This window comes from Corythoichthys intestinalis, chromosome 1 (genome assembly GCF_030265065.1).
Source record: "Corythoichthys intestinalis isolate RoL2023-P3 chromosome 1, ASM3026506v1, whole genome shotgun sequence".
In the NCBI taxonomy this organism is placed as follows: domain Eukaryota; kingdom Metazoa; phylum Chordata; class Actinopteri; order Syngnathiformes; family Syngnathidae; genus Corythoichthys; species Corythoichthys intestinalis.
In genome coordinates this window covers 74,686,692-74,702,319 of record NC_080395.1, presented here as the reverse complement: position 1 = coordinate 74,702,319, position 15,628 = coordinate 74,686,692, and the positions used below count along the sequence as shown (strand labels likewise).

The 15,628-nt window shown below is 41.5% G+C and overlaps 1 protein-coding gene across 1 annotated transcript in view; it reads right to left on the bottom strand.

The window, feature by feature from the left end:
* cemip (cell migration inducing hyaluronidase 1) overlaps positions 1-15,628 on the bottom strand; it is a 293,578-nt gene that overhangs the window by 38,323 nt on the left and 239,627 nt on the right. Inside the window, exons 17-20 of the mRNA XM_057839754.1 lie at positions 14,706-14,791; positions 10,159-10,290; positions 5,369-5,404; positions 4,851-5,006 (exon numbers count right to left, since the gene is read on the bottom strand). Coding sequence (XP_057695737.1) covers positions 4,851-5,006; positions 5,369-5,404; positions 10,159-10,290; positions 14,706-14,791 — 410 coding nt within the window. The remainder of the gene's footprint in view (positions 1-4,850; positions 5,007-5,368; positions 5,405-10,158; positions 10,291-14,705; positions 14,792-15,628) is intronic.

Genomic DNA, 15,628 nt, shown 5'->3' with positions numbered 1-15,628 from the left:
TCAGGACAGGCTCTCTATTCTTGACGTGCTGTCCATTGAAAGTCAGTTGGCTAGGAAGCTAAACTTTAATGATTTGATCAGTGACTTTGCTAGCAAGAAGGCTCGGCGCTGGACTCTTGGTGAGTAAGGCTGAGCAAGGGACCATTGATCATGCAGCAACAGCTGTTAAATGTATGGCTACATTAGATCAATACACTTGCTAAAGCATGTATACAGGGTCCAAAAATCTGCTGCTTGCTTTGTTTGATATATCATTCTGAAGAGGATGTTATTTTTATTGTGGTCAATGTATACTGTAGTATAGTTAAGTTAAAACAAAACATTTATTCTAAATCATTCATTATGGTATTTACTTTGAGAATATTTCTAATAAAAATATATTTAGATTGTAAAAGATGGCCTTCAGTGCATTTCTTAAAGATAATATCAGTCTATTCATTATTGTTCTATACCACGGGTGGGCAAACTATTCCACAAAGGGCAGCAGTGGGTGCAGGTTTTTGTTGCAACCCATCAAGAGGAGATCTTTTCACCAATCTGGTGTCTTAAAAATGCAATCAGTTAATTGTAGTCAGGTGCTTCTTGTTTCCCCGGACCTCTCACTGGTCAAACTGCCTGTGCTGGAGCAGTTGTTGCAAAGACCAGGACCCACTACAACCCTTGAGAACCAGTTTGCCCACCCCTGCTCTATTCGCTGTATGTTTACATGAACATATTTTCATCTCAAATTAATGCAGAAAATGCACAAATTAGTGTGTAAAGATTCACCAGAATGCAGGAAATCACGTAGTTGAAACTCAAAATGTGTGTGTGTGCGTGCGTGGGTGCGTGTGTGTGTGTCGGCAGTGGTGGTGGGGCCCAAAGTGATATCTTTTCATGGGCCCAAAATCCCTAGCAGCATCCCTGCCCATACCACTCCTTGCTGTTAATGGATGTGAGTTTGTGTGGAAATGTAGTTCACGAACAACAATAACAAAAATAACTATTCACCTTCTCACAGAAAATTGGAAAACTCTTTACACGGCCATTAGAATTCCCCCCCTCTCCTTGAAATGGGTCCGTTGACAGAAGGACTCTTATTGTTGTGGTAATGTAGTACGTATTAGGGTCAAATAAATTGAAAAAGGAGGACTACGACGGAGGTCTGCAACCCACTGCTCTAGAGCCGCATGCGGCTCTTTAGTGCTGCCTTCGTGGATCCATGAAGCTTTTTCAAAGATTTCTGAAAATGGGAAAAGTTGGGGGAGGGAAATATATTTTTTGTTTAAAGACGGTTTCTGTAGGAGGACAAACATGACATAAACATTCTTTCAATTCATAATATTGTAATGACGTTAAACTTGAGGTGGCATCGTACAACAGAGTAGTCACGTGGTGCGTCATTCTCGATAGGATCCACTGCAGGGAAAAAAAACATTTAATCATGAAGGCTAATTATGTATTTGTAGCCATCTTGGTCATTTTGATAGTAGGCCAATATAGCTAATATCGATAAATACAGCAGGTGTTGCTTTCATTATAAGGCTTATACAAGGTTTTTATTTTTTTTGCGGCTCCAGACATACTGTATCAGTTTTTTTTTTTTTTTTTGGTCAAATATGGCTCTTTCAACATTTTGGGTTGCCGACCCCTGAGTCACTACGAGATATGTCGTACTATTGCTACGAGAAAAAAAGTCGTATTATTACGTAGGGTAACGTAGTTGTAATCAGCTATGCATTTTACGTACATGTACCGCAGCTGAGAGCTACGACATTAGCCTGGCTAATAAAATATTTCAAACATATATTCATTATGGTTCTTCGTGGAGGAAAAAAACATGAAGAAAAATTTGTCGCCGTGGCACAACATGGTGAGGCTGTCCGACTCCGATGCAGTCCACCACCACAGTTTTAAAAAATCCTAGGAGAAACCCTGGCCTGGCGTCCTGATTTTTTGGATGAACAAATGATGTTTGTTGAACGATTATTTTGGTGTGTCAAAGGTAAGATAACCTGCATCAGATGAGAATTTTGGTTGTTTTGGTGTATGAATGCTGTCAGTGAGTAAGACGGTCTTGGGTGGCCGGCTCATCGAAGAAAGGCCATTGGGGAAAAAAAAGGAATATTTTTGATGATAGCTTTTGCACTGAATGCGAAGTTACCACCCATGACCATTCTAGTGTATTTAATACATTGTTGATAAAAACATACCCATTCATTTCTCATGAGCAACATTTCCTATTCATTTCCAATAGCCCTGTTTGCCTGTGTTTCAATGCACTCCTATTGATTTTCAAGCCAAGTGACTCAAAATCAACAGGAAGTTACCATTAAAAACCACAAAACCAATCGGAAATGAATGTGAAATGACCCAAGATCAATAGGAAGTGACCCTGAAATGACCTTAGGGCAGTACTTCTCAAATGGTGGGGCGCGCCCCCCCAGGGGGGCGCAGAGCGATGCCAGGGGTGGCGCGAGTGACCTCGGGGAACATGCTTTTTTTTTTTTTTTTTTTTGGGCCGTACTAGAATAAAGTGTACTTGCACATCCACTCCGTGGGTGGCAGTGGCGCTCTCATTTTCAAAGTGCGTGCAGTATTTTTGAAGGTAAGCAAGAGCACACGGAAGAGACTCATGTAGAGCTGGAGTCACGCTGCGACCCACTGTCTTCTCCGGTTCTCACGTGTCTGGCCGAGAAGTGCCGTTTTCGGCTTGGGATCGTCACGACCACCGCCCTCACCTACGGTTCTCCCTCGGCCGCCGAGAATGCGCTTTTTTCGGGCCGTTTGCCTTTTGGCTTTGACTTTTAATATAGTGGGAAATGAGGAAAGACCACTGTTTGCGGAGTCTAAAAATGATTATAGCGGAGAGTCTGAAGCCAAATCAGTTAAGACGCCACTTAAAAGACATTAGACCTCAATCTCATTGATAAGCCGCTTGATTGTTTTTCAGCGAAAACGTGCCGAATATTGCCAATTGTCACAATCGTCCCGCTTTGTCAGTGTTATATCAGTAAACCAGTGAGCACTGTGGTGAATCAGCGAAAATAAAAACTTTCCTTCTGTCCAAAGACACTTTTTTCCCCCTTCTATTCAGTTTTGTTTTTTTCGGTCAAATTTTTTGGCATGTTTTCTTGAAGAGTAAATGTTTCTAATCAATTTGAATTTGTTATTATTTACTGATTTTATTACATTTTATTTTTCAGTATCAAATGGTCTATTATTTTTTTTTTTTTTACTTCAGGCAAATTGACGCGCGTTAAGTCTTTTCTGTTACAAGCAAAACAATGTTAATAAAGTTATACTTTATTATAAGTTGTTCTATGTTACTTTTTTTCTTTAATAGAAAAAAAGGACACAATGTTAGGCTGAGGCGTACTTATAATAGTTATATTATAGACAAATGATACTATTTACAGTGGCGGCAGAGAGTTGGGGGGGGCGCGAAACATTTACGTCTTCCTTGGGGGGGCGTAACAGAAAATAATTGAGAAGCACTGCCTTAGGGCAACAGGCAGTAACACCCGAAATTACAAAGAATCAGCAGCAAGTGACCCGTTATGAACAAAAGGTGACCCCAAAATGCCCCCATATTAATAGGAAGTGAACCATTATGAGCAAGAAGTGACCCTGAATTGCCTCAAAATCAATAGGAAGTGGCACAACTTCAACAGAAGTGCTTCATAATCAACAGGTGGTGACCCAATATATGAACAGTCACAGTAAAGCTACCATTGCAGTTTCTCCAGAAATTGCATTTTCTAGATGACAAATGCTCTTTTATGGGTAAGAGTTAAGCCTGGTAAACAACACACGTTATTTAAAGGCCAAGCATAGACTTCATAATGATATTGACGAGTCAGATCGGTTATACACTGCGCCTCGCCTTCAAGTAGGGGGCCGCCCACATCAAGAGGAGCTATTCAAAAACACGCACGCAGCGATCTAACGGCGGATTTCTGTTGAAAAAGAACAAAAGCTGTACCGCAAACAAACAGGAAGTGATTTGTTCGAGGATTAAAGGTAATTATTATGTTTTTTTGTACCATGCATGCATTTTGAAACGTTGTGAAAAAAATCAATGGGAGAAATTAGCCACTACTGCATTGGCGTCGTAGTTCGCAATATTTATGTAAAATAAATGCAAACTGCACGTTTTTTTTTGCTTTTAACCAAGAAGCGAAACTGTGTCATGTTCATATCTATAAAGAATTCAGGAATTCAAGCATTTATTCACAAGCATTTTCACCGGAAAAGCTGTTTACATAAGGCGGCTGCTAACCACATTTACTAACAGACTAGCATTGTACTTCGACATATTTACGCAAAATAAATGCTAACTGCACGTTTTTTTTTCTTGCCTTTAACCAATAATTGACTGTTTTACGTCCATATCTATAAGGAATTCAAGGATTTAAGTATTTATTTACAAGAATTTTCACCTGAAAAGCTCTGTTTACATAAGGTGGCTGCTAGCTACATTTACTAACAGACTAGTATTGTACTTCGACATATTTACGTAAAAGAAGTGCTAACTGCACTTTTTTTTTTCTTGCTTTTAACCAAGAATCGAGACTGTTTTACGCCCATACCTATAAGGAATTCAGCGATTTAAGCATTTATTCCCAAGAATTTTCAACGAAGAAAGCTCTTTGTCTGTCCAGTCGGTCAGCTTTGATGGCCTCGCCAACAATTTTTATTGGGCCCCCTTTTTATTGGGCCCCTGCACCCTGTCCCATCAATACATTATGAAGTCCATGGGCCAAGAGAACTCAAAATAGGAAGTAAATCTGTGATTGCATCGATATTGTGGTTTGGGCTCTGCAAAAGATGTTTGGTGAAAGAAAGATTTTTTTTTCACTTTCACTCACATGCCACGCGGGAGGGTCCTGCCAGTGAGGTCTTCACCCCCCGGGCCCCAGATACTGTTATCAGGGAGTTGCATCCCATGATTGTCACTTTCCCCCACAAATAGTGAATTCTTCACCTGCTGACGAGAACCATCATCATCTGGAAACGTTCCTCCACTGCACACACAAAAAGATCTGATGCAAAAATCAATAGGTACAGGTTAGATTTATGACTGTTGTTTTGCAGTTGTGTTCGCCTGTGAGTCGGCAGTTCATCACAAGATCTCTGTTAATGGGTTCACGGATTAAAGTGAAAAAAAAAAAAAACATTTCAGTGACATTCTTTTTCTGTTGTTGTTTTTTTATTTATTTAAAAAAAAATAATAAAAAGCATTGCCGAGACATTTTTTTTTTGAGTGGGAAGGTGTGGGTAATACAGGATTAATACACCTTTTTCATTGCCAAATTCAATCATTAATATAATTGATTTGATATTGATTTACAGATTGGTGATAATGGAAAAGGAGGAGCTTACATACCTTGCTAGAGTTAGGCCAATGCCGTTATCTGCAAATCTACAAAATAAATATAGTGAGTAACAGCTCAAGTCACAAAATAAATAAATATATGATATACAACCCCTAGCAAAAAGTATGGAATCACCACTCTCGGACGAACACTCACTCAGACATTTTATCATGTAAAACAAACTCAAAGAAAAAGCTTGAAAAAATAATTAAATAGTTCAGAAGTGCAACTCTTTAGCATTTAGAAACACTAAAAGAAATGAATGAGAGTTAAGAATGTGCATTGGACAAGGTGATGATGCTGGAACTTTTGTTTGGTGCTGTTCCGGTGAGATTTACAAAGATGACTGCCTGAAAAAAACATCAAAATTTCTTCAGTCCTTGATGATATGGGACTGCATGTCAGGCAAAGGCACTGGGGAGATGGCTGTGGTTAAATCTCTAATAAATGCAAAAGTTTACATTTAAATATTAGACAGCTTTCTTATCCCTTCAATTGAAATATGTTTGTCATTTTCCAAGATGATAATGCATCATGCCACAGAGATAAAACTGTTAAAGCATTCCTTGGAGAAAGACTAATCCAGTCCATGTCATGGCCTCTAAATAGCCCAGATCTCAACCCTATTGAAAACCTGTGGTGGAAATTGAAAAAAATGGTCCACAGCAATGCTCCGACCTGCAAGGATGATCTGGCAACTGCAATTAAAGAGAGTTGGCACCAAATTGATGAAGAATACTCATCAAGTCCATGCCTCAGAGACTGAAAGCTCTCATAAAAACCAGAGGTGGTGCTACTAAATACTAGATATGTGTTTTGATTGTTATTTCTTTGTTTGTTTCTCATGATTCCATATTTTTTTCCTCAGAATGGAGTGAGTCATATATATTTCCCTGCACTTGCTCTATAAAAGTAACATTTACTGACCACCATAATGGTTTTTATTCATTTCTTTTAGTGTTTCTGAATGCCAAAGAGTTGCACTTTTGAACGAATTTGTTATTTTTTTCAAGCTTTTTATCTGAGTTTGTTTCTACAGGATAAAATGTCTGAGTGAGTGTTCATCCAACGCTGGTGATTCCATACTTTTTGCTAGGGGTTGTATATACAGTACATATATACACAGAGGGAGTCCTTGAGTTACGAACAAGTTGCGTCCCTATTAGAGTTGGGAATCTTGGGGCACCTAACGATTCGATTACGATTCAGAGGCTCCAATTCGATTATACTGGAAATCAATGATTGATGAACCCCCCCATCCCCTCACTTTTAATGTTTTGTACATTAGTTCCAAAATTGTTCAAAAATCCTCTCAAGCTAAACCAAACTAATACTGTATTTCAGTATCAAGCTAAAAGTTAAAAACAGTAAATAAAATACTCAAGTCCCCATTCTGTATCAGTAGCTTTAAAATACATTCAATTAATTTAATGTTGTGAATCAACCGTTAAAGTTGTTAAAATTGCTCCCGTCATTCCATAATTTCCCTTCTGTCTACTTTTGACGTGTCCAAGTTTTAAAACTCTTTCATCATTTAAAGATAGATTCAAGTCAAGATTACCGATTTAGGAGTATTTTAGATAAAAAGTTAATTCGGTTCGCTACAACAGAGCCTTCTAGAGAAGTCTACTTCAAGATGGCGGATGTTTACTAACGCCGGCAAGTCTGTCATTTTGCATCTAGTTCTACATATAGGTGATATCTACCCTAGCCGAATGTGGCCGTATGTTTGTAGCAACTAGCAACTGGGCGCTGTTTGTAGCAGCTGTCGACCACTGTCAGGTATTATTGGTTTTTTACCTAGCGGCATGAGTTGAACATGATATTTACTCTCTGTCCGTTCCTCATTGCGTCCCGAAGACTGCGCTGACTGTGTTTTAGTTCCGCTTTACCTGGTAAAATTCACTAATCGGAATTTGGATGTTTGTGAATCGTTCTCGAACCTTCCATGGCCGAATCGCGACTAATCTAAGAATCTGAAATTTTGCACGCCTCCAGTAACCCGAATTTCTGCATAAGTCAGATTCCACTGTTAAAGTAAAAATTTACATCAAAATACTTCATATATAAAAAAAATGATACATAAAATAAAAAATAAGATGCTGTCTTGACCATTACTGCTGAGAAGTGGATGGAGAGTTTTCTATTGTTTATTTACAGAGGTGGGTAGTAACGCTTTCCATTTACTCCGTTAGATTGACTTACGTAACTTTTGAGAAAAATGTACTTCTCGGGGGTAGTTTTACCACACAATACTTTTTACTTTTAGATTTGTGAAGAAGAAACACTACTCTTACTCCGCTACTTTGGGTTAAATAAGCTTCTCCTTCACAACAAACATAAGTATCGTTTAGTGAAAGCACAACACATATAATATTCTTATCTCTCTCAAAAAAAATAATGTTCACAAAAAGAAAAGCACTTCAGTCTATAGTAATGAGGCCCTATTCTCACAGTTAAACAACAATGCAAAATTAACAGGCATTCCATATCAAAATAGCTATGCAAAATACACGTAAAACTTAGTCAGACTTTGGTCACTCTATTCTTATTATTGTTATTTTTATTTTTATTCTTATTATATTAACTCTACTTTTGATTGAAAATTTTACAAATTTTATTAAAACGAAAACATGAAGAGGGGTTTTAATATAAAATTACTTTAACTTGTAACTATAACATTTGTCTTTTAAAAACTACAAGTCTTTCTATCCGTGGATCACTTTAACAGAAAGAATGTTAATGATGCCATTTGTGGATATATTGTTACAATAAACAAATACAGTACTTATGTACAGTATGTTGTATGTATATATCCGCCTTGTGTCTTATCTTTCCATTCCAACAATAATTTGCAGAAAAATATGGCATATTTTATAGATGGTTTGAATTGCGATTAATTGCGATTAATTACGATTAATTAATTTTTAAGCTGTAATTAACTTGATTAAAAATTTTAATCGTTTGACACCCCTAATTCAAACCTTTGTTTTCAAAAACTACTGAAAGTTCAAGTCCCTTAATAAAAAAGCGGGGCGCTATCCAAGGATGAGTCCACTTCTTGGGAACACTGGAGCACCACTAGACTCAAACTAAAGTATTGTAATATACAAGGGATTTTGGAAAAAAATAATGAGATATCCAAAGACCGATACACATCTGAGGCACATTAGACTACCGCAAGACTTGAACCAAAGTATTCTCATTAAATTTTGATGTGTGATATCATTTAAAAGATTTTTTTTCATGTCAGTTCATGTTCATGTCAGTGTCCCCCTGAAGGGGACAATTCTTGGATAGCACTCCCTTTTTTTTTTTTTTTTTAAGAAAGCCACCACATTGCATTACCGTAATGCATAGAAAGCAAACAATGATCCAAATGAGGGTCAGCTAGCTCCACTTCATTGTTCCTTGTGGAGGCTGGCCTTACCGCAGTAGTTTTGCAGGTTAGCAAGTTTACACTGTTTAATGTTATGCTAACTGTGATGCAGGTTGGACTGTCCATAGCAAAATTAGTAGTGTTTCCCTCACCTTCACAACATTAACGTCTTTTACATTACTTACAGCGGCTGCTGCTGGCCTCCTCCCCACGAAAAAAAACTTCTAACATCCCTCTTCTTTAAAGGGGGCGGAGGAAGCGGCATGTTATCAACATGAATCTGTCGGGGCTGCGTGATGAATATGCGCGTGTCTGTGTGGTGGCGGGCAACGGGGGGCGGGGGGGTTGAGAGGGAAAAAAATGGACCAGCACATTCAGCATTGATAAGGAATAAATGTAAGTCTGAACATAATGAAAATAATTCACTTAACTATAGTTGGGTCGATTCTATCCTTAAAATATATGGGAAGACAATCCAAATTACATGTATAATTGAATTCATAATATAATACAAATAATGTTGCTTAAAAGTTGGTGGGGACAATTTAAGCATCCTGAAAAGTTGGTAGTGTTATGTCCCTACCGTCCCGATGCAAACCTACACCCTTGCCTTATTGTACATATTGACTTTATTTTTTGCCAGAGATGCAGACAGTACCACTACAAGTTCACCAATGACATGAATATAAAGTGAACTCATGAGTCCATCATGCCATTCAGAGGTAACAATGTCTTTTCTCCACTAGAGGGCACTCATGCTCTTTGGACAGGTAATGGGTTCGAGTGTTTTGGTCTAAATTTGATTAATTAGTGTCATCTTTTTGCATCTTACGGTCATGTAATAGGCTCATCAACTCAGCAGGAATTCCCAACCCCAACGGCGTCCGTTACGAGTCCATGGCGCATTTGCTACCGGGCCGCAGCGAAAAAATAATTTGTTAACGACTGTAATCTGGCCTGTGCCACTTGACTAATCCAAGTAGAGATTTGCATACGTTGCCCTCTTGTGGTTGCCCACCATTACTGGCGTGTTTGCCCACCTATAGCAGCAGGTTGTTTTCTTCTTGGTGATTAGATCCGTGTGTGGCAGCCTGGCAGTTTTTTGTTTTCTTTTAAGCATAGGGTTTTGACAGTTGTCGTCATATCTTCAGGATCAAAGCACCGTTCTGCCCCTCCAATCCTTTATCGGAAAAGCATTCCGGACCGGCGGACCAGTCTTTCACACCTGGGTACGCACTGTGATTTGTGTATATCGTTACACCCCTAACTAGCACTATGCACTACCTAAGCAGAATCTATGGTGCTGGGACTAATGTTAGACGAGGCACGGACGTCGTTAAGTCATAGGTTAGGGGGCATCGTAATCCAAGGACTCCCTGAATATTATATACAGTATATCAATCATTTACTGTATGTACTCACTGGCAGTCATCCAGCCAGATATCTCCTCCTCTCAACCAAGCTCCATGGTCCTGGTTTTTGTAAGCTACAAAACGGTTAATGTGAGCTGGGACTCTGGGTTTTAAAGGGTCAGCGTCCTGGTGAGGTCCATACCTAGGAGGACACGTGAAAGCATAGTGACACTGAGTGGAAGAAAAGTGAAGTTAACTTATTGGTATTTGTTAGTGTTTTGTTGACAGTCACATTGTTAAAAAATAAAAAATAAAAGATAAAATGACCTTTTCAGACACATGCATAGGTGAATATTAGGAAGTTGACTTGTTTCATTGTGCTGACCATGTTTACTTTAATTTTTTTTTGTTTAATTAATTGTATGAACTCTGCCATGTTTTGCACCACAAGTTTGGAGCATGAACAGAACAAATGTGACTGACTGCAGATTTTTAGTGGGAGCAAAAGCAGCTTGAATTCGACCCAATGAAACATGGGAGTTAAAATTGCCTCCATCCATCCATTATCTCCCGGGGTCGGGTCGCGGGGGCAGCAGCTTTAGCAGGGAAGCCCAGACTTTCCTCTCCCCAGCCACTTCAGCCAGCTCCTCCGGCGGGATTCCAAGGCATTCCCAGGCCAGCCAAGCGACATAGTCTATCCAGCGTGTCCTGGGTCGTCCCCGGGGCCTCTCGCCGGTGGGACATGCCCGGAACACCTCTCCAGGGAGGCGTCCAGGGGGCATCCGAACCAGATGCCTGAGCAGCCTCAACTGGCTCCTCTCAACGCGGAGGAGTAGCGGCTCGACACCAAACCCTCCCGGATGACTGGCCTTCTCACCCTATCTGTTAGGGAGAGCCCGGAAACCCTGCGGAGGAAATTCATTTCGCCCGCTTGTATCCGGGATCTTGTTCTTTCGGTCACGACCCACAGCTCGTGACCATAGGTGAGGGTAGGAACGTAGATCGACCAGTAAATCGAGAGCTTCGCCTTTTGGCTCAGCTCCTTCTTCACCATAACGGACCGCTGCAGAGTCCGCATCACTGCAGACGCTGCACTGATCCGCCTGTCAATCTCTGAAATTCTGTCCATGAAAATTATGAACAGAATAGGTGACAAAGGGCAGCCTTGGCGGAGTCCAATCCTCACTGGGAACGAATTTGACTTACTGCCGGCAATGCGGACCAGATTCTGACACCGGTCGTACAGGGACCGAACAGCCCTTACCAAAGGGCTCGGTACCCCATACTCCCGGAGCACCCTCCACAGGACTCCCCTAGGCACACGGTCGAACGCCTTCTCCAAATCCACAAAACACATGTAGACTGGTTGAGGGAACTCCCATGCCCCCTCGAGGATCCTGCCAAGGGTGTAGAGCTGATTCCACGGCCGGGACGAATACCACACTGCCCCTCCTGAATCCGACATTCGACTTCTTGACAGACCCTCCTCTCCAGCACCGTCTGAATAGACTTTACCAGGGAGGCTGAGGAGTGTGATCCCTCTATAATTGGAACACACCCTCCGGTCCCCCTTCTTAAAAAGGGGGACCACTACCCCGGTCTGCCAATCCAGAGGCAATGTCCCCGATGTCCACGCGATGTTGTAGAGGCGTGTCAGCCACAACAGCCCCACAACATCCAGAGCCTTTAGGAACTCGGGGCGGATCTCATCGACCCCGGGGCCTTGCCACCGAGGGGCTTTCCAACCACCTCAGTGACTTCAACCCCAGAGCTCGGAGAGCCCACCTTGGAGTCCCCAGACCCTGCTTCCTCAAAGGAAGGCATGTTGGTGGACTTGAGGAGGTCTTCGAAGTATTCTCCCCACTGACTCACGACATCCCGAGTCGAGGTCAGCAGTACCCCATCTTCAACATATACAGTGTTAATGGTGCACTGCTTTCCTTTCCGCAGACGCTGGATGGTGGACCAGAATTTCCTCGAAGCCGTCCGGAAGTTGTTTTCCATAGCCTCGCCAAACTCCTCCCATGTCCGAGTTTTTGCCTCGGCGACCGCCGTAGCTGCAGTCGGCTTGGCCAGCCAGTACCTGTCAGCTGCCTCCGGAGTCCCTCTGGCCAAAAAGGCCCGGTAGGCCTCCTTCTTCAGCTTGACCAGCGGGTTCAGGGATTGCCGCCACGACAGGCACCAACCACCTTACGGCCACAGCGCCGATCGGCCGCCTCAACAATGGAGGTGCGGAACATGGTCCACTCGGACTTAATGTCCCCCACCTCCCCCGGGACAATGGAGAAGTTCTGCCAGAGGTGAGTGTTGAAGCTCTTTCTGACAGGGGATTCTGCCAGACGTTCCCAACAGACCCTCACAATAGGTTTGGGCCTGCCAGGTCTGACCAGCATCTTACCCCGCCATCGGAGCCACACACCACCAGGTGGTGATCAGTTGACAGCTCCGCCCCTCTTCACCCGAGTGTCCAAAACATGCGGCCGCAAGTCCGATGACACAATTACAAAGTCGATCATCGAACTGCGGCCTAGGGTGTCCTGGTGCCAAGTGCACATATGGACACCCTTATGTTTGAACATGGTGTTCGTTATGGACAATCCGTGACAAGCACAGAAGTCCAATAAGAGAACACAAAGTTCAAACAAACAAACAAACAAACAAACAAACAAACAAACACACACACACAGATCAAAGTGCCTATGACAGCAAAAAGCATCTTTATTTCATATTTCACACGGTATTTTATTTTATGCTCCTGAATGAAATGGACCGCTTGGATGTGTGCATAAGCAATCAAGATATTTATTCAATTTTTTGAATCCCAGGCCATGAAAATGAATGACTTCTTGGAATGACAAAGAATGCGAATGTGACGTCTGCGGTCTAATCTTCTTCAGTATACAGCCAATACTAAAGTATGCAGAACGACTGCGGATTCAGCTGATCTGGCGGATTATTTTATTTTTTGCATCACGCCAGTCCAACGTGCTGCAGGCTTTTGTTGCTGCACCAGGGAGAGGCCTGTGAACCTTTTTGGGTTTCAGAAAGTTCCTGTTCACCGCGGATAATGAACAAAACAAGTCAGACAATTGTGGGACCATTGGACCGACCAGGAGGTGAGTAAGCTACATGTTTTATATTATGTCAAATACTGGTATCATGGCACACGTTTTAATATGGAGATGGCTTGTATTTTGTGGGTGACATTGCTCCTTGTCCACCGAGATGGCCACTCGGCCGACGACCGGCGGCTTGTCACACACCATGGTCACTTCCATCCCGTCAGTCTTATGCACGTGCCCGCCGAGAATGCCCACTCTCGGCTTGCCCACGAGCAGCCCCCCGCTCCGACGTCGGCTGGTATGTACACCGAGAATGTGCTATTTTCGGTGTTCATTCCCGGCGACGAGCACTGCCAGCCCGCCGGGGCCGCAGCAGAGCAACGAGCCGAAACCTGCTCGCCACCGGAGGCTTGCCGAACGGTGAGGACAATCAACCCCGCCACCGTGTGAGACATGAGTCGGGGCAGTTTTATGTGATTTTTCATTTTCGAAAGGCGAGAATAAGACTTAATAAGAAAAGCTGCTCAGTTGGGGTTAGTGTGTCGGCTAGCCATCATGCCTCCTGTTTTGTTTACACACTTTCCTACGTCTCCGAAGCCGGGGCAGGGAAATGACAAAAGCTGGACTAACTCCGGTGGCATAAAATACCGTTCGGGAGAGGAAGACGTCGGCAGTTTTGAACATTATGCAGTAATTTTGCCCTGTCGTACCGAATTTGTATCGGACTTTAGCACAAGACTGTTATTTGTCATGACCATACCATTTATTTAGAAATTGGGGCAAAATACTTGGATATAAAGAATATCCTCTATTAAATATAGGAGTAGAGCGACTGATGATATTTTGCTGCTGTCTTCGTCGCATTTTCCTCGTTCTGAATAATTCCCCCTCAATGGGCTGAATTCTGAATCAGATGAAATCGTGACCCTGCAGACGTCATCCTCCAGCTGGGGACGCTAGAGCGCTATATTGACAGGCAGGGGCTAAACGGCAGATTAAAACTAATTTCTCGTCATTTGCACTTTGCCAAATTGTTGTATATGTTCGAATCATCTCAAAATATGATTGTAATTCACATAAAAATGCTATTTACATTTTTTTTTATGCTGTCACAGGCACTTTAAATATTTTCTGTAGCATTTGGCTTTTTTAGGGTCATGGGCAGGTTGGAGCCTATCCCAGATGACTTTGGGCAAGATGTGGTGTATGTCCTTGGTTGGTTGCCAGGCAAATGCAGCACATACTTTTAGACAACTATTCACACCCATGGGCAATTTAGAGTCTCCAGTTACCTAAAATACTTTTTACTGGAATGTGGGAGTAAAACCACAAAAACACATAAGATAAAATACAAGCAGAGAATTTCATAACTGAAGAAGTTGTGTCATAAAGTAAGTAATAAGTATGTAAGTGATAAGTAACTTTTTCTTCCTCTAAACTAAAGTTACTACTTACTAAACATATCTAGTATAACTAGTAAGAAATTCCTGGGGGGTTAAATACATGAAAGATAAAAAAAAAAAAAGCAATGGAATAGATGGTCACACATGCAGACCTGGCTCCAACCAGTGATAAGAAAGGTCTCTTGTCCTTGTCATTTGCCTGAGTGGTCTTGACTCCATTATCTAGCATGAATCCAGCCTGGAACGAAGGAAAATATTTCATTTCAAACACTGAGTACACAATCTGAGCTATCATTAATTGATTGCATTCAAAAACTGGAAACTTTCACACTTGCTGACGCATGACACATTTGACACCAGATTTACACTACAATTATTCATTAAATTGCCGTAATACAGTGGTACCTCTACTTACAAAATTAACTGGTTTTGGAAGTAGTTTTGTATACTAAAAATTCTGTAAGTAGAGACGCGTTTTCCATGTAAATGCCCTAATCCGTTCAAAGCACCCCAAAGTTCAGACATAAATCTTCAAAACTTGTAACAAATACATGTTACAATTTGATTATTGCACAATAAACATGAAATTAGAGTTGCATAATGTAAAAAAAAACAAAGAATAAAAGTTAATACACTCATGTAAAGCTGTCAGAACACGAGGGGCGAATGAAGAGGATGCTGGGATACCCACATACACATACAGTAAACATCCCTCTCATCCAATTGGATGCCAGGAAGATGCTAGGCAATATCCAATTGTAGAGCAGCTTTAAATATGTTATGTTCAGTAAACTCTGAGAGCTGCGAGTAGCAGCCCATACTTTATTTTTGCCTCTCACCTTCTGAATTTTCCCATTTTTTGAGTCAGCCTGTAAAAGTTGCTACTGCATACCTGTCAAGTTGTACGGTTTCGGCGTAATTTGTTCCAGTGAGCATTAATTTTTAAATGTGTACGCCATACGTTCAAAATCTATACGTTTTTCGTGCATTACTTTTTTTTTTCTTCGTTCGGATTTTGTCACCGTTTCGACAACGAGACAATGTGCGCTACTATGCGTTACTGCGTTGGTTGATT